General features: G+C 32.3%; 1 protein-coding gene and 1 long non-coding RNA gene across 4 annotated transcripts; one reads left to right on the top strand and one right to left on the bottom strand.

The window, feature by feature from the left end:
• Positions 1-302: 302 nt before the first annotated feature.
• LOC146897723 (cytochrome P450 86A8-like) lies at positions 303-3,062 on the bottom strand. The gene is made up of 2 exons (XM_085734902.1): positions 2,926-3,062; positions 303-2,390 (listed from the first exon to the last, which is right to left on the bottom strand). Exon 2 carries the CDS (start codon positions 2,298-2,300, stop codon positions 678-680), a length of 1,623 nt encoding a protein of 540 aa, XP_085591028.1. The 5' UTR covers positions 2,301-2,390; positions 2,926-3,062; the 3' UTR covers positions 303-677.
• Positions 3,063-15,163: 12,101 nt separating this feature from the next.
• On the top strand, positions 15,164-19,168 carry LOC146897722 (uncharacterized). Of its 3 annotated transcripts, none has more exons than XR_015022820.1 (5): positions 15,164-15,467; positions 15,624-15,704; positions 16,828-16,928; positions 17,084-17,342; positions 18,719-19,168. It is a non-coding gene; the product is annotated as an uncharacterized LOC146897722 (long non-coding RNA). The 3 variants fall into 3 exon arrangements; XR_015022819.1 differs by having other exon boundaries at positions 18,703-19,168; XR_015022818.1 differs by having other exon boundaries at positions 18,668-19,168.
• Positions 19,169-19,676: the final 508 nt, after the last annotated feature.

Raw genomic sequence — 19,676 nt, 5'->3', positions numbered from 1 at the left:
AAAAAAAAGAAAAACTCTGCCTCATCGTACTCAGCTGAGAAAATAGGTTGCAGGCTCACAGTTTCTTTCTGATTCAATGCCTCTTGTTCATGTTATGAAATTTTTATAACTTTTGATGTAGATAGAAGAGAGAGGAAAGAAGAAAAAAAAACATTATCCAAATTGTATATAAATATAGTGTTTGGACATAAAAAATGATGTACAATTAATATTTCTCTAAAAAACAATACCACCACAAACAATATGATTATGACACACTTGTTATCATATCATCATCATTAGGACATGAACCAGCCAGGACATTCAAATCCAATCAAAACGTCAGGTGTTCTTTTATGAACATCGTCATTCAACATTGTTAAATGTGAGTTTAGCTCTTACTACATAATAATGTCTTGAAAGCAGTAAAAATAAAATAGAAATAAAGAATTACAAATGAATATTTGCAAGGATTCTACAAGTAAGATGAGCTGAGAGAAAGCATTCATCCACCCTAAGATAAAAGAAATCAATCCATTGACAATTCTCATATGAATTATAATAAATTTATATAACATACCATGAATAAAATATACCCTGTTATTTTTATTGTTTTTCTCTTCTTGTTTTTTTTTTTCCACCCTGTTCTCTCTTCTATAAATTACAGCCCCCAAATGGCTGAATTGTGAAACACCACACTAAGTTCCATTGCATTTCAAATCATTCAACACTTTCCCCTGAATCTCTCCCTCCTTTTCATTTTGTATAGTTGCAAAAACACCCTTCAAATCCCTATTGTAAACATTAACCCTGAGACCATTTTTCATGAACAAGGTGAGTGACATCTTTTGCTCCACCCGGTGGCCAGGAACCACCGCAAGACGATGACGGAGAAGCACAGCAGCAGCAATTGACTTCATCTGAAGGTAAGCCAGGTCCTTCCCCAAACATATTCTTGGACCAGCATTGAATGCAACAAACTTGAAAGAGTCATGCATGATGAACGTTGTCCCATCCAATGACAACCACCTCTCTGGCCTAAACTCCATGCAATCCTCACCCCATGTAGACTTCAACCTCCCAGCCGAATATATCGAATATGTCACAGATGATCCAGCCGGAACAAAGGTTCCATCCGGCAACACGTCGTCCTTCACCACATGCTTTGAATCCTCTGGCACCGAAGGGTACAGCCTTAGTGTTTCCGACAAGGCAGCCTTAAGATAAACCAAACGGTCAACTTCTTCAAATCCCAAAGGCTCATCGGTCCACTTTTCCATGTCAGCACCACGTGTCTCCATCAAGACCATGCAAATCTCATGTAAGATCTTCTCTTCCACCTTTGGATTCTGAATCACCAACCAAAAAAACCAGCTCAGTGCAACCGATGATGTGTCACGTCCAGCTAGGATGAAGTTCAACGCCACGTGTTGAAGAAACTTGTCCGAATAGGATTCTTTCTTCCTCATAAACCTAGTCAGCAAGTCATCATGAAGAAGGGACCCATCTTTTTGCTGACTCAGCAATTCCACTTTGCGCTTCTCAATCACACTTGACAAATGTTGGTCCACAAAAGCAAGGCTTCGACTCAAGCCAACTTCCATACCAAGCCCAAGCCATTTCTTCACCTTCCATAACACCTCAGGTAATATAAACCGCTGAAGCGTGGCTTCAGTGGCTCGATCAAAAGCGGCTGCAAAACCATTTTCAGGCAAACCCGTGGCACATGTTTGCGGGTCTCTTCCAAAAGCCAAACCACAAATATTGTCAAAAGTGAGTCGGAGCATCACATCTTGTAGATCCACCGGCTCACCTTGCACCTCAGCTTTCTTCAAAATCGTGCAAAGTCGATCCTTAATGGCTCGGCTAACCCATCTAGCCATGGCTTGGCGCAAAGTACGCGTGGTAAATTCCAGCGCGGCTGTCTTGCGCTGGAACACCCACGTGTTACCATCAGAGTTAAAGATCCCATCACCCAACAAATCATGAAACACTGCTTGCCACGTAGGCCCTTTCGGGTAATTGTCGAACCGGGTCTTTAGTATATGCTCCAAATTCCTCGGGTCGCATGTGACAGTCACGAGACCTTGCTTCTTAGCTAAAAATGGGATTGCACAGATGCAGGTCTGGTACGTGCCACCACACGCGCGTAGGTTGTCACAGATCCAATCATGCATACGTTCACAATTCTCAATGAGGCCTGGTAGACTGCCCAATAGTGGCCAGACACGTGGGCCTCTCAATGACCGTGAGATGAAGGTGAACCAAAGCAAGTAAGCTGTTATGGCCGTTAAAAGTAATAGAGCCGTACAAGTTTCCATTTTTTGAACACACCAACCAAACAGTCTTAAACTTGTGAACTTTGATGTGTAGTTTAATGTTGTCACAACCCAAGAATCAAAAGCTCAACCCTACAAGAAAATTCAATCAAAACTTTAGTCTTTTTACATAATTAAAAAATGGGGTAATAATATTGTCACAACCCAAAAATTCAAAAGCTTAAACTACAAGAAAATTCAATCAAAAGTTTAATCTTTTTACATAATTAAAAAAATGGGGTAATAATGTTGTCACAACCTATGAATCAAATGCTAAAACCTACAAGAAAATTCAATCAAAAGTCTAATATTTTTTCATTAATAAAAGAAAAAAATGAGGTATAGTATAATGTTATCACAATCCAAGAATCAAAAGCTCAAGCATACAAGAAAATTCAATTAAAATTTTAATTTTTCCATAATTAAAAAATGTGTAGTAAATAGTAATGTTATCAATCAAATAATCAAAATCTCAAGCCTACTAGAAAGTTTAATCAAATGTAAAAAAAATTCATCGATAAATACAAAAACAAGATAGTAATAATGGTGTCATCCCATGAATCAATATCTTAAGCCTACTAGAAATGGGGTGCATGGGAAAATGCATGAGAACAAAATACACGTTTACCTTTCAAGAAATAATGGTTCAAGAGGATTATGATGAGAAGGTTGATCTAGTTGTTGTAAATGTGAAGAATGAAGAAGGAGGAGGAAGAGAGAGTGAGAGTAGTGTATTATTATTGTGATGATATAGATCCAAGTGTACAATGTGAGTGTGTAATGGAGAAGAGATTTATAGGTGAAGAAGTTAATAAGGCCAGACTGGTTTTCTTCACATTACACCGTCTCTTCTTAATCTCATAAGATGTGTCACTATAAATGCTCTGAGAGGTTGTTGAAAAACTTTAAAGTTGAAATCACCCCACCTGTCTTTTTTATTTTTTACTCTAAAAAATTTGAAAAAATTAAGCATGTAATGTACAACTAGCTAGGGCTTCTTCGTTGTAATTTCTTACACAAATTATAACAGGGTGTTTAAGTGGGTGGCATTTACCATGGGAATGACTAATCCTTTTCCACCATAGGAAAGGTGTTTTTTGACCATAGATATAATAATAAAAAAATTCAATGGTTGTGATATTTTACTTGCTACCCTTTTTCAACTTTTTGGTTTTTTACTTGAAACAAAAATTGGGACCCCACAACATATAGAGTAATGTTAAGTGAGTGGGCCTTTTTTATGGGCTTGTAGTCATCCGAAAATAAACTCACAAAACCTGAACCAACACTCTATCAAAACCCCCACTTACAAATTTCAATCTCATCATATAATCAAAACATTACATAATATTAAGATAAATAAGGTTTTAGTCCTTTGATCACTAAATGATATATTTTAAACAACCAGTAAATGATATATATCTCATTGTGCATGAGATATTATGTTCTCTAATTATTTAAAAAAAAATTATGTTCTCTAATTAAATTTGTATAAAAAATAGTTAATTCAAAAACATTCAATGTCGTTGCAAAAATATAAATTAATACTCACAAACCAAAACGTACAAGTAACAAAAAATAACCGGAACACATATTTTTTTTTGCGGTGAATTAACATGCTTATCAGTAGTTATCGTGAAACGTATTGAACTTATGCCAATAAAAACTAAACATTAATTGCAAATGTCCTTAAAAACATTGCAAATTTGGTCAAAAACTCGTAAATTAAACCCTTACCATAAAAAAAAAAGTTTGTCAAATTAAAAAAAAAAGGTTAGATATCAAAAAAAAAAAATTACGTGATAAAGCATTTACTTGTTAATGGATGAGGTGCATATATGATTTTATAGAAATAGGGGCTGTACTAGTAAACTTGATAATACTATTAAATATTAGCTTTTTTAATTATTGAAAAAACAAACAAAATAAAAACAACTTGTTTGAGTGCCACATGGAGGTAAAAAGTAACATTTTCCATGGTGGGAAAGGATTAAACCTTCACATGGTAAATGCCACCGTTTAAGTGTGGCAAGCAATGAATGAAGAGAAATAAATGAGAGTAGTTGAGGAACATGGTGAGGGAAAAGCTAGGGAAACAAACAAGCATAAAGTTTTTGGGGTCACATATTCAAATATATAAACTTTTTTAGCAAAATGAGGGTACTGTTTTTAGAACAAGAGTTGTCCATCTACCAATATTATAGTATACTAGTAATATACCAACAATTTATATATATAGTTGAAAACATAAAATAAAATAATATGATTAGAGGTTTTGCTATGTGAGGTTTGGTTATCGTTTTGGTGAGCAACCTACCTGCAATTTATAACATTTATGTGGGTGAACTGTTTTCTTATCTATATGTATTCATTTTCACCCCCTTAAAATACTCACTCGGTTGTACAAAAATTAAATAAATATAAAATACTCACTCGGTCGCATAATAATTTGCCAATTGACAACCATAAAGAAAAGTATTGTATTTCAAAATAATTTATACTTTCAATTTTTATGATGATGTTAATTATTTTTTTCATATTGTATCCACTAATTAACACTACTACATACCAATGATGGATTGATCTAAGTGGTAAGAGATTTGAGCCCATTAAACATGTGATCAGGGGTTCGACTCCTGATTCGTACGTATAGAAAAATTTGATTGAAAATAGATAACTCACTTTATATGTCCCACAAATTTCCTGACGACAAAAATTACTTTTATTAAGTGGCAGTAAAAACTTCATACCAATATTATCGTAATTAAAAAACAAAATTCAATTTAACACATCTTCTATTTTACATTCATGAGATGAGAATGATAGATACATCAATGACTATATGTAATGACTATATGTATTCATTTTCACCCCTCTTAAAATACTCACTCGGTAGCATAATAATTGGCCTATTAACACAACAAAAAAAAGTATTGTATTTGGTAAAAAAAATAACAACAAAAAAAGTATTGTATTTTAAAATAATTTCCACTTTCAAAGTTTAAGATGAATTTAATATTAATTTTATTAGTGACTAATATCTTAGTAGAATATAAAATTAATTTTTTGTCACTAATTTCTCTCCTTAATTTTGTTTTTTCAAGGGTTTGATTTCTGGTTCATGCATACAAAAAAATTGATTTGAAAGGGATAACCCACTTCGTGTGTTCCACATGTTCCCCGATGAAAACTACTCTATATTAAGCGACGTAGAAACTTCATAACAATATTATTGTAACTAAAAAACAAAATTAAAAATAACACTACAACATCGTTTGCAATTTAATATCTTCTATTTTACATTCATGAGAAATATAGATATATCAATATTTAAGAAAGGTAATGTAATAAAGCTACAACTCTCTTTTATTTATACAATTTAATATTATTTTTTTGAGCAATACAATTTACTACTCCCTCCGTCCCAAATTATAAACAAAAAAACAAAAATCACACTTATTAAGAAAACTAAAGCATAAGAATTTGTAGCATAGTTTTTTGTGTTTTCTTTGGAATAAGTTTTATGGGAAGATATAAAAACAATTTTCATTGCCTATTGGTTATGGAAAAAATGGAAGAGAGAGAAAATTAAATGTAATTTGCATTTAATTTCATGAGAATAAGCAAAAGTTTTTATTGGAAAAGATTTTTTTTAAAAACAAGATTAAATAGAATAAAAGTTTGTCTTTTTTGCTTATATTTTGGGACAAAGAAAATGAGTCTTTTTTGCTTAAATTTCAGGACGGATGGAGTAATATCTTAGTAGAATATAGGGTCATGTTAACTTGTGCCCTAAGAGCACAAGTTAAGGAGCTTAAAATGGAAATTCAAAATAACTTTTATAATTAAAAGACGACTTTTTAAACTTTTAATGCATTGAATGCACAATTTCCAAGAATTTTTGTCTACATTTAGCTTTTTAACTTATGCCCCTAGAATATAAAATTCCTCTAAAAAGAAGTAGAATATAAAATTGAAAAACAAAATTCAGAACAGCAATAAAAACAACAATTCTAGGATTCATCACAGTCGCAGAGTTGACCTACCCTTCTCATTTATGGTGAGATTTCAATGACCATATGCCTGTATGGTTGGTTAGAGCAAAAGTCAAACTTAAGATCACAGAATTATTCAATACAAAACATTGGCTCAAACCTTTGCTCATTCCAATGCAGTATTCTTCACGAGAAGTATAAATTTTGTTTGGCTTATTTTCACCCTCTTAACCTCAAAGAAAATGAGCCTTGACTGATTCAAACATTGAGAGAGCAAGTAAGACAAGGAAAATATATGTAAGTAACACGCTAGAAAGAAAAAAGTGGTAGCTAAAGAAAAATTTGAGTACTATAAGTTATGTATGTGTATGTTTGTTTATAGTTATTTATACTATATACAAATACAAATGGTTAGTGTTATGATCACTCCATTATTTGAGAAATTAACTTAATTTGTTGTAATTAAGTATTCTAAAACCTAGATCTAGAAATTGATTTGAGTGGGTTGAGGTAAAGTTTAAGCTATTGAGGTTTGAATATCACCTCAAGACTATGAGTGAAAGTGATGAGGAAAATGACAAAGAAATTGCTATGAAATTAATAAATTTAATGTTTAACTCATCAAGTTAAAGTGACTTGGACAATATACAATATTATGCATTTTTATTTTGACATGGGAGAGCAATTTGGCGAAGTTTCTATAAAAAAAAATAAAAAAAAAGAGGCTAAATGGTGTTTAGCTCATGTTATTTGAATGAATTTTGGTTTAGCCTTTTTCAACCTTGTAATTTAAAGATTATTTGGTTTTTGATGTTCCTGAATTTTTGCCGCACAAATTACAAAGGACGTTCATGAATTTTGACTATACAAATTACAAGGGACAAAAATACCTTAAATTTTGAAATTTGATATCATGAAAATTCAAAATCATAGAATCTTCAAATTATAAGTTTGAAATGCAGCATTTTTAACAGAGAGGTAAACCAAAATACACCCAAGTGGCAAGGAGCAAACATCATTTAACCCCTTAAACAAATAAACTATTTTCGTAAAAACCAAATAAAATACTCCATAACTATCATTAAAAAAATATCGGTGTTAATTACACAACTATACACGCACTTTCTAAGAAAACTTTGAGTTCTATAAGCTATGTAAGTGTGTTTGTTTATACTTTTTCATAACTAGCGTTAAGATGGACATGTTTCGCTTTTATTGTAAGAAACGATAAATAAAATAGTGTGGTAAAAAATAATGAAGTAAATGGTAAAATTGAAACAAAAATGTTATAAAAAAAAACACGATATTTTATATATGAGGAATGATATTTGCACAATCAATTTTAAACAACTGTTATGACAACCTTTTTTACTCTCTTCTTAGAGAGAAAGAGGAAGAGAAAAAATACAAGTACAATAAGAGTATGAGAGAGTTATCACAAAAGTTGTTTAAAAATTGTTGTTCAAATATCATTTCTCTATATATATTATGTCAAAATAATAATTTTTATGGTGTATAATACTGTTTCTATTGTTATTGATTTTTCCTCCTATCATTGTATTTTTGTTCATATTTTAATTGGAAATACTTAACTTTTTAACTAATTATTTAAGTGAAAATGATAAAATAATTTAAGTGAAAGAAAAAAATTGGAAAGAAAAAATTCAGCCCAAAAATTGGGTATATTTCCTTTATATATTGGTTTAGATATATACTAATACAATTGCTTGCTATTATTATTAGTCAATGAGCAATTCTAACAAACACTCTTTTTTGTACAATCTCTCTAACATTCACTTTCTTATTGGGTGAAATCAATGTATGTCCTACCATATTATGTGAATTCCATTTTCAAAGTGTATGACTCGTATTGATTTAACTCAATAAAAAGGGAGTGTTAGAGAGAGTGTTTGATGACGAAGCATCATATGACATTTTTTGCTATGCTTTTTTAGTACTTTTCTTTGCATTTGAAGAAAAATAAGTTGAGAGATAGAGAAGTTGTCAATGGTTTGAGGAACATATTGTTTTGTTTTCATTCCATAGGTGTTTTGAGTGTTTTGTAGTGAGAAATCGTGTAAATCGACAAATCAAGACATCATGTGAAAGATCAAGGATATGAAGATTGAAGTCAATGGTTCTTAGAAGGTTTTTGAAGACAATACAAAGTGAAAAAAATTCATTTCAAGTTCCTAGGAGTTTCTAGACGGAAGAACAATTGAAAACGGGAGGAAAACGCAAGAATTCGCACCTTAGGGACTGCCTCAGGCGCCATTTGCACTTGGCCATGCGCCATCTGCGTCTGGCTGCAGTCAGAAGTTGCCTGAAGCTTGTTTTCTAAGCTGGATCGATGCAAAAATCCCAAATTTCTTCTCCTAAACCCTAGTTAATTATTTTCTATAAATAGAGACCCTTGCACTCATTATTATTCAGTCAGTACACTGGCGGTTCAAGACAAGGGTCAAGCATCAGAACTTCAAGGCGAGATTCCTTCCTCCTCTTGCTCTCTCTAGTGTATGTTTTTCTATTGTTTTGTTATGATGTTTGTTGCCATGAACAACTAAACATCTTGACTAGGGTTCCAAGATGAACCTCTTCTTATTTTGTTGGATATTATTAATAAAGTTTTTCATTCAGTTTATGCTTTTATCGTGCCCAATTTAAATTAGATCATGCATGTTCATAATGCTTTTTTCAATTGGTTAATTTGAATTGTAATCTTGAAGAATGATCCGTAGGATAAAATTAGGCACTGACAACCCGAAATTATATTTGTTCATTGACTTTTCTAATTACTTATTTCTTAAAGTGGTTAATGAAATTCAAGTTTGAAATCTAACTATTACTACTCTCTTCTTTAGACAGCGCCGTACATAACCTAGGTTAGTCCGACCTATAGTTATTGTGAGAAGCTTCGTATGAGTTTTATTTGTTGGTTTCATTAAATCATATGTAGGCACCACATAGTTGTTTGTTTCTCAAAGTTTAATTCCAACAAAGACGAAGGGGGGATTCAAGGATTCTCTAATCACCGTTAAAAATCTGAATCACAAACCTAATCTTGCATTGGGCAGGAAAATTCAATCATGCAATTCTATTTTAATTTCACTCTTTGAAATAAGTTTTATCAATTACTAAGTTGAACGACAATCCATGTGGAGAACGATAAACTTACTACTTTATTACTTGTGACACTTTGGTGCACTTGTCAATTTCGTCCATCATTGTTCGAAAGAGAGTGTAGTTAGCATTACTTTTATTCCATTAGTCTTTTATATATTGTTATAGATATATACTAATACAATTGCTTACAGGCACAATGAGCTACCTTCCAAATTATAAGTTGTTTTGGCCAATTCAAGAAACCTAATTAATTTTATATGAGAAAGATAAATTATGTGTTACTTTACAGAATTATCCTTGATAAATGTTATGGAAAAGATAAATTGAAGAATTGAAAGAAGGGAAGATAATAATGGGTAAGGGTATAATAGGAAAATTCACATTAATGCAGGCACAAACATCGCCAAATCGTTAATACTATCATATACTAGATTAAGAGTATGAGGTTAATACTATCATATACTAGATTAAGAGTATGAGGAATCGACGTTTAAACAATATGATTGATATATTGTCGTTATGTAGGAATAAATAATGTCTGAAGAGTGACGAAGAAGATATTTAATGGTAACTAAAATTCATACAATTGATCGCGAAGATACAATAGAAATTGGTTAATGAATTTTAATCCCAACAATCTCATTGTCGTTAACATTTCTTGAACTTATTCAAAAACAAACTCTTGAAATTTTTAATTTAGAACCTTACTAATTATTGAATGTCTTAGAAATAACCCAAGTTTTTATGGGTACGATAAAACAATACTTTACACCGCTAATAAACTATCAAAGGTTTGTGATGCTTGTGTTGGGCCTTGAGGGGAATTCAATATATCATCGCATTGGACCAAGAGGGCGCGATAGTTTATATAATCCGAATCGGATTTTATAATCCGGAAAATTCACATTAATGCAGGCACAAACTATCAATATATAGGATAGGGCTATTACATTTCTCACCCTATGCCTTACTAGCGCGCCCTGTAAATTTTCTAAAAATGTCCTTGAGCAATTCGGATTTTAAAATCCGAACTGAGTTTTTCCTTTGTTATAGGGTGAAAAAATGGGTTCTTCAGCAATTCGGATTTTATAATCCGAAAACTTCAAAAAAATAGGGCGCGTTTTATGATTTTTTCAGATTATATAATCCGAACTGTATCAGCACAAATTATAAACATGTTTGCAACATGGATAGTCATTTTATGGACAATATTAATCTTTCTAACTCTCATCCTTCTGTTTTCGGTCATTGTTAGCTGTTCTTAGTCAAAAATTGGGTTTTCGGGCAACTTGATCTGCTTGCTCCGAAACTTCCCCAGAAAATCAGAATAAAATCAAGGATCAAGACTCCCTTAGAAGGAACTTCTTACGGGACACCGCCCCTCAAAATTCAAAATTCCATCGTTTAGACCCATTTTTCATTTTCTTTTTTTAATTTTTCATATTCTCAGACAAATCCGAAAAAATTTGCATTAGTTTTTATTTGATTTTTAAAATTTTTTTGTGGTATTTTTATGATTTTATTTGACTGCCTTTTAGCATTTTTTTACTTTGTTTTTTTTTTTTTGTTGTTTTTAAAAGCAAAATTCAAAACTGCTGAAATGTGAGAGATTCTGATTGCTGATTATACATATGCATAGTTCGGATTATAAAATCCGAATTAGTGAAAAATGAATTCGGATTTTAAAATCCGAATTGCTCAAGGGCATTTTCGGAAAAATTACAGGGCGCGCTAGTAAGGCATTGAGTGGGAAAAGTAATAGTCATAGGATAGTTTGACACCATATCTTAATCCAAAACCTCAACACATCAAGTTTATGGGTCGTCTCACTTATATGTTATTCAACATCTACTTTTTTTTTTTATCTAATGTGAGACTTCTAACTCACTTGTTACACACCAATCTCACCCTTAAATGCAAGCCCATTCATTCATCTTGGTATGAAAGGAAAAAGGTGGTTTGGGGGGGGGGGGGGGGGTAAATAGGAATTTGGATTGACCATAAATTTCAATGACCAAGAATTGGAAATTGACATGATAAGAAAATATAGAATATCTAACTATTCCAAAATTTGTTAATTCATCTCAAAATTTCAAATCAAACAAGTCATATCTTATTCAGACTAATAGAAAGACTCATAATTATTGTTAAAACTGCTAGTAGAAAACCAAAACAACTGGTTATAGTGGGCATAAGGAAATTAGTCCTTAAGTCGAACCTTTTTCATCCACGTACACTTGTACATCTGTTACTTTTGCATCAACGCAACACGCTGCCAGTTGTTAGCTGGCCACCCCTGTTAGAAACACATTTAATGCAAGGAGCGAGTCCCTATTTAGAGAATTTATCAACTGTAATACCACTGTTGGATCTTAAGGGGAGCCCAGGGGATCATCATATTTGGCTAGAGCCAGTGACGGATCCCGAAATTGTAACTAGCGGAGGCATGGTTATTTTCATTAAGTAAAAGATTGAAAATTAAAAAAAAATATATATTGTTCCTGCATATATTTCAAATGTATATTTTCTATTTTTAAACTATTAAATTTATCACTCTCTTTGTGTGATTGGACAATATAAAATTTTGAGATAAAGAGAAGAGAGTGAGGTTTAATTTTTTTTTTCTTCTTTTTTTTGCATATTGTGCAATTCTGGGTTTGATGCATGAATGGATAGGCCCATTTTTTTTACTTTCGTATGATGTCATTAACCTCTTCCACTAACCCATTTCTCTCTTTTTGTTTAAGATACAGCCACAACTTCTATGAATTTTACAAACGTGTTTGTTCATAAGGTAAAGTCATCGCTTTTAAAACATATGTAGTATCAATGTTTTAACAATATGTTATTAGTGAGTGATCTTATGTGGGGGCACAACACTATTTGAAGTGGGGGCATGTGATCAAAATATCATATGATTAGCTACAAAATGATTTAAGTTGAGGGGTCAGCTGCCCCAAATCGTAATAAGGTAGATCCATCCTGGCCATGACATAAAAAGAATTTAACATCATATCTTAACCCAAAATCTTAAACCATTGAATTTATGGATTCTCTCATTAATATGTTGCTCAACATCGATTTTTCCATCCAATTTAAGACTTTTAATTCACACTTACTATAAAACATCCTATCCTAGCGGGATTGCGAGTACTATTCTTGCTGATGCTCTAGTGTTCATCACCTAAGGGAACAATTTATTTTTCTTGCTTTTCTTTATTTTCATTTCTTCATTTTCCTTTGATAAAAAGAAAATAATGCACGTTGGATTGGGGATTCATTAATATAAACAGAAAGTGACTGCTGTCTAGTTTATGACTTGGCTTAAACAATTAAAGTTAAGCTTTTCTTTTTTAAGAAGAAAGTTATGCTAAAATTCAATCCATGGTGATTTTACTGGTTGATGCTATACAACACAAAGCATTGAATAACGAATAATTGTTTGATATATTACAAGTGGCAATTTTAAAGACGAGTATAGCTTATTAGGTGAAAACTTCATGAATCGTAGTTGGGACGGTTGCTAATGCTAATCATTTCTTCCCAGTGTGGTAACGAAGTAATAAACATTTTTGTCTGTGGGCTATATGCTTCTCTTGGAACATTACATGTGCACAACCATTTCTCACCCACTTGGAGTGAGTATACACACTTTTCTTTACTTAAGTGAGTATTCACACACATTGTTATTATTTTTTTAAAAAAATACTTTATTTAAACCTACTTCCACATTGATATTTTTTCACAATAATTTTAAAAATAAAATAAAACTAATGCAAATTTTTTCGGATTTTTCTGAGAATATGAAAAATTTTAAAAAAATGAAAAATGGGTCTAAACGATGGAATTTTGGATTTTGAGGGGCGGAGTCCTATAAGAAGTTTCTTCTGAGGGAGTCATGATCCTTGAATTTTTTCTGATTTTTTGGAGAAGTTTCGAAGCAATCCGATCAAGTAGCCCGAAAAACCGATTTTTGACCAAGAATAGGTAACAATGACCCAAAACAAAATGATGAGAGTTAGGAAGATTAATATTGTCCATATATAAAATGACTATCCATGTTACAAACATGTTCAGAATTTGTGCTGATACAGTTCAGATTATATAATCCGAACTGTTTTTCCCTTGAAAAAGGGTGTTTAGGGGGTGTTTGGATTAGGTAATCCGAAAAAATCATGTAATGCGCCCTATTTTTTTGATATTTTCGGATTACAAAATCCGAAAAAATTCGTAACTCATTTTTTTTGCCCTATAACAAAGGAAAACACCAATTCGGATTATGAAATCCGAAAATTTCAAGGACATTTTTGGAAAGAAAAAAATAGGGCGCACGAGGAAATGAATAGGGTGGAAAAAGTAATAGTCATAGAAAATTATTTGACTTAAAAGATCTAGAGTGTGACCTAAATGGACCGATGTCAGTATAACTTGATAACAGGTTGTCAAATGGATCTTAGATATGCTCTGATAACATCTTAGAATTTATGGTTGAACCTAACACAACCCTATAAAACTGACTTGTAAGGTGAGAGATGCCACTATTTATAAACTCATTTCAAGTGTTATCTTTACCATATGTGTGACTTGAGCTTGATGCATGAATATAAATTGTGGGTGACCTAAATCCATATGCTCTTATATCATATTAGGACTTTATATTGGACATAATTCATCTTCATAAAGCCGACTTGTAAAGTGGTAATTACCTTCACTTATAAATATTTGTTCATGTCATATTATTTTCAATGTGAGATAATTTTTATTTAACTGTGTTCAACTAAAATTGAAAAAGAAGACCACGACGTGCACTTTCAAATACTTAAATGACATATTTAGAAAGGGAAAAAAAAGTATCAATAATGAATTGGTCTAAATGGTACTCCCTCCGTTTCAAAATGAGTGTCACTTTAGCCAAAAAAAAATTGTTTCAGAATAAATGTCACTTTACATTTCCAATACAACTTTAATTTTTTTCTTCTAACTTTACCCTCAATAAATACTCCAACTTTTCTCTCACACAATTTTCAATGCAACTTTAATTTTGTCTTTCTCTTATAAAGTAAGGGCAGTTTAGTAAAAACGTTATATCCAATGATTATTTCATTCCATTTCTTAATCTGTGTGCCAAAGCCTAAAGCGACACTCATTTTGAAACGGAGGGAGTAAGAGATTTGGGCTTCTTAAGCATATGATATCAAAGGTTTGACTCATGACTCATACGTATAGAAAAAAATTTGATTAAAGGAAGGAACGCAACTTGTGTGCCCTACAAGTTTTCCAATGAAGATTACTCATTGTTAACCGGCGGTGAAAACTTTATACTTATATCATGGTAACCTAAAAAAAGAAGGAAAATAAGAGTTAAAAAACCAATCCCAAAATGGTTTAAACAATATCAAGATCAACAGACATCATTTTGCATAGCTTTTTATTACTTTATTTCATATTTCATATATTCATTATCCTCCAAATAACCAAACCTTCAGCATCATTCATGATAACCTTTTTACTTTCATTTATAGCTTTTTTTTATCGATAAATATAGGATATTTAATCATCCATTCAGCATCATTAGAAATGTTGCATTTTGCTAGGGAAGTATGCCAGGAGCAAGAACTCCTGGCAAATTTGCCAGGAGGAATGCCAGGGGTGCCCCTGGCAAAATGACTTTAGAAAATGTGGGACCTAATTCTATATTGTGTTCCATACGAATATAGACACGTCACAAGCTTTTCTTTCTTTTCTTTTATCACTTGTTCTCTCTCCAAGAACACAACCATGTGCAAAGCAAACACACACCAAGCGTACCATCCTTTCTTCTTCCTTCACACAACCACACCACCTACCACCATTTTTGGTTCCATTTTGAGCGTCCTTTTCACCGATCAAACAAAGTGAGACCGTTTTCTTCATCCCCTCGACGAGGGCTTTCCATTGGTCCCTTCTGTTTCCCCAAAAGAGGAACTTTTTGCTGACCCATTTTTCTCCCGCCGCGTGTAGTTAGCCACCACGCCGGAGTTTGCAGCTTCAATGTTGTGTTCTCTTTGTTCATGTAAGCCATCTATTATTTAGCTTGCTTACTTAGAGCTTTCACTTTTCTATTTCTCTTCGTTTATAAACCCCCTGAGTTTTTTTTTATTGCATACCCTCAACTCTTTTTTGCACTTTCAACTCACTCATTTTTATGTTTCAACCTCTCTCTACCCAGCCGCTGCCGACCATGAAGGAGTAAGAGACAATCAAGAATCAACCGATTTTTGCTTCCAACAGCAATTAAACAACTATGAAGGTACCGATCTAAAAATCTCATTATTTAGGGTTGTTGATTTGGGATTTTTTCATAACTTCAATTGTGATTGAATATGCAATTGAGACTATTAATAACATATTTGTTGCTGTGAAATCATTGAATCACTGTTGTTGTTGTTGTTGTTGTTGTGAACTTGTGATAACTTGGTTAATTCACTTGTAAATCTATTTGTAAACTGTAGTTTCTGAATTGAAATGATATAGAAAATACAAATTTTTGTATACCAATTTTCCTTTTGCTGCTAATATTGTAAAGTTAACTATGAAATCTTCAATGATAAGGTTGAATTGTTATGTATTTTTTAAACTTTCATATTTTATAAAAGTAATAATGATTTATTATTATGATATATACAAGAATCGACAATTTTTCTGAAGGTTTTGGGACCAACCTGAGCATACAATGGTGGCTAGTATGCAATGTTTTTTGATAGATGAATGTTTTTCTTTTTCTGGTGTGGATCAGCTCCTGCATTATTTTGGTGTGTTGTGAATCATGGTGTTGAGATGCTTTAACCATGCTTGAAGTCTTACTCTACAGCTTAAAGTTATAGCATGTGGCTGCCCTCTTGGAAGTTGATTAATTGGTTTACAAAATTATAGTTGCTTAGTGGCCCTCCTAATTAATGGAGCTTACTGTCATAAACTGCTAATCCTCTTATGTCTACTTTAATCACCTAGTGAGCCTTAGATAGTTAAGCAACAAGCCATTTTGATATCTTCCAAATTCTTCACAAATTCAGACTCATACTTTAAGAGACACAATTTTGGGCACAAGATGTACACTTTCCTGCGCAAAGTTCCTTTCTTAACCTTTTTAAAGTGCTTCAATATTCACTGACTTCATGTTTTCATAATCTACTATTAGCCTTGTTCTCTAATAGTTTTTAAAGACTGCTTCATCTAAGAATGATTTCTTATTTCTTACTGACGTGACTCTTCAAACTTAGTAACTATGACTCTTCCCTAGGTAATTCATTTTTTGCTGCTATAAATTATTAATTTTAGGGGAACATTGTAATTGTAGTAAGCACTATATAGGATCATTGAATTTATTTCTTTTCCTCAAGTGCTAGCTTCAAATATTTGCTCTCTATTTGCAGGGGTTAAAGTGAAAATGCATGTTAGTCTCGCGGTTTGAAGAATGTTGAAAGAGTTTGTTCTAAGAACGTGGCATAAGCTAGGGTCGTTGCTGCCTATTACGGTAAGAATCTTCTGATTCATGAAATCATACTTCATGCTCCACTATTAGCTGAAGATTGTTACGGGTTTGTTTTTACAGGCATTTAGTTATTTTCTTTCTAGCCAATATAGCCAACTTTACTAATCTTCATTGTGTTTTGTTTTTTCATCTTGCAGCAACTATGTGATTCAACATCTATTATCTCTGAAAATACCAACAGTCTCAGGCAACCTACACCACCAGCTTCAGCAGCAATTTGTATCTCTTTCCTGCAATAAATATGGCAGTAATGTAGTGGAAAAGTTTTTGCATGATTCAGGAGTGGATATATCTTCCTGCATCATTATAGAATTGCTAAATGATCTTAATGTAACAAGGCTCCTTACGGATCCTTATGGAAATTTTGTCATCAGTACTGCATTGAATAAATTTAAGGTTAGCTCTCTTGAATGCATTGTGTTTTCTCAATCTTTGTTTTTCTGTATCACTCAATTTTCTAATTCGGTATCTTGGCTAATTGCCAAAGAGTGAAATGCATGGTTTGGCTGTCTTAGTTGGATTAATATTTTTTTTTTCTTTCAAAAAATTTATCTACTCGAAGATGTTAGCTACATACATATTTTATTTTTTTCTTCTTTAGATGGCTAAATTATTTTAAAAAGACTTAAAGTTGGTTTTTGTTAATGTAATCAGAAATTTTGATTGTAATGTATTGGTGTGTTTGTTTTCTTATGTGGAGAGAGATTGGTGAGAGAGTGTGATGATCTTGAAATTGAGGTATGAAATTTATAAATGTTTAGAGTTTTGTTTTGCTGTTGTATTGAATGATAATTTATAAATGTTCTACAACTTTAAAATTATTTTAATTATTAAATTTTAATATTTTGATTTTTGAAACAATTTAAAAACGTTTTTTTTTTTTAAAAATCGTACGCATTTTGCCAGGGGTTAACCCCTGGCAAAGCTCCTGGCAGCGTTTGATTTGATCTCTGAAAAGTGGGTCAGGGCTGTCTGCACGCGTCAGAAAAGTTGCCAGGGGTTGTGCCAGGGCCTTTGCCAGGAGCGCATTTGCCAGGAGCTAAAGCCCTGGCAGGGTCATTTGCGATGAGCGGATTTGCTAGGTATTCTGCTCCTGGCAAAACTCCTGGCAAACGTCCTTTTGCCAAGGCTTTCTGCATTTTGCCAGGGCTTCTGCCCCTGGCAAAATGCAACATTTCTTGTAGTGTTCGTTATTGATGTCACTCTCCATACATACTTCGTAATATCTTTTTTGTTAACAATTCAACATGCATTTTCGTCATACTAAAATAATGTTTAAGAATAAAAATATTATGAATAAAAAATGAAGTTAAGTATATATATGTTAAATTTTCTGGCCAGGCATGGTTATTAATTAATATTAGACTACCTATAAAATCTTTTTATTTTTGAGTGGACATACCTATATATAATCTTTCTTTTTTTTAGCAATATATAATCTTTGTTTTATGCTGTAACCAAAAAAAATCTTTGTTTTATGCATTTATGTCAATAGCGGGATTCATAGGAGCCAACATGCATGATTTTGGCGGCAATGCATGTGGTTGGAGTTTTTCCCATAACTAGAACCCGTGATAGTATTCAAAATTATAATAGGATTAATTGTTTTGAATGGCTATAATTGGAATTTCTATTTTAATTAGAGTTTAATTTAGATGATGGATCAAGTTACTACATAGTTGTTTTGGATGATGTTGCACGACTCAATAACTTTTTATCAGATACATGTTTTATACTTTTACAACACCAAAAAAAGATACGTGTGGGTATAGGCATCTGCATCAGAGACGCAAATGGGGCTTTTGTGTTAGCTCGGATTGACTGGTTCTCTCCTATCATTGATGTTGACACCGGAGAAGCTCTCGGGCTATTACAGGCTATGGAATGGGTGAAGGACCTACGGTTGGTGAATATGGATTTCGAGGTGGATTCCAAGACGGTAGCTGACAACATTTACATAACACAATATGGTGTATCGGAATTTAGTGTGTTAATTAGTAAATGTATACACCTGTTAGGCACTGATCTTATGAACTCTGATGTGAAGCTCATTAGGAGACAACCAAACAGAGTTGCTCATAGCTTAGTTAAGGCGGCTTTGTCGGAAGCTAGTTTATGTATTCATTATAAATTCCTATCATGTATTGAATTATTGATTATTAATGAAATGCATTAAGCTTGTTTCTCTCCACAAAAAAAAAATACATGTTTTATACAACTCACTTTTGGACTAAATGTTTATGCAATGTAGATTATCCATTGAAATTTTTATATAAATTTAAATAATTATTTGATATGTCATTAAGATACATCAAGATTTAAAGCTATTTACTAAAAAAAATTAGAAAGTTGATCTCAATTCACATAAATGACATGTCAATTGTTATTTCAAATTAACAAAAACAAAAGTACAAATAAACGTTTTAGTAAAAAAATATTTCAAGGATAATCTATATGATATAAATTAATAATATAGCATTAATTTGTTATGTAAAATATGTAAAGGTATTCACACAAAAATGTAGAGCTACAAATACAATAGAAAATACTTTTTTTGTCATTTAGAAAATATATTGTAAGCCGTTCTTTATAATATAAAGATGAGTGCTACTATAGACAATGAAGATGTGTTTTTTTTTTTTAGATTTTCACGAAACAACGTGTAAACATTTATTAGAAGGTGGATATCTTATTTTAATATTTTTTTTCGCATCTTACTTTAATATGTTT

The sequence above is a fragment of the Medicago sativa genome, chromosome 8 (genome assembly GCF_051527215.1).
Source record: "Medicago sativa cultivar Bolivia chromosome 8, Bolivia_mono, whole genome shotgun sequence".
NCBI classification, from domain to species: domain Eukaryota; kingdom Viridiplantae; phylum Streptophyta; class Magnoliopsida; order Fabales; family Fabaceae; genus Medicago; species Medicago sativa.
This window is presented reverse-complemented; position numbering and strand designations above follow the sequence as displayed.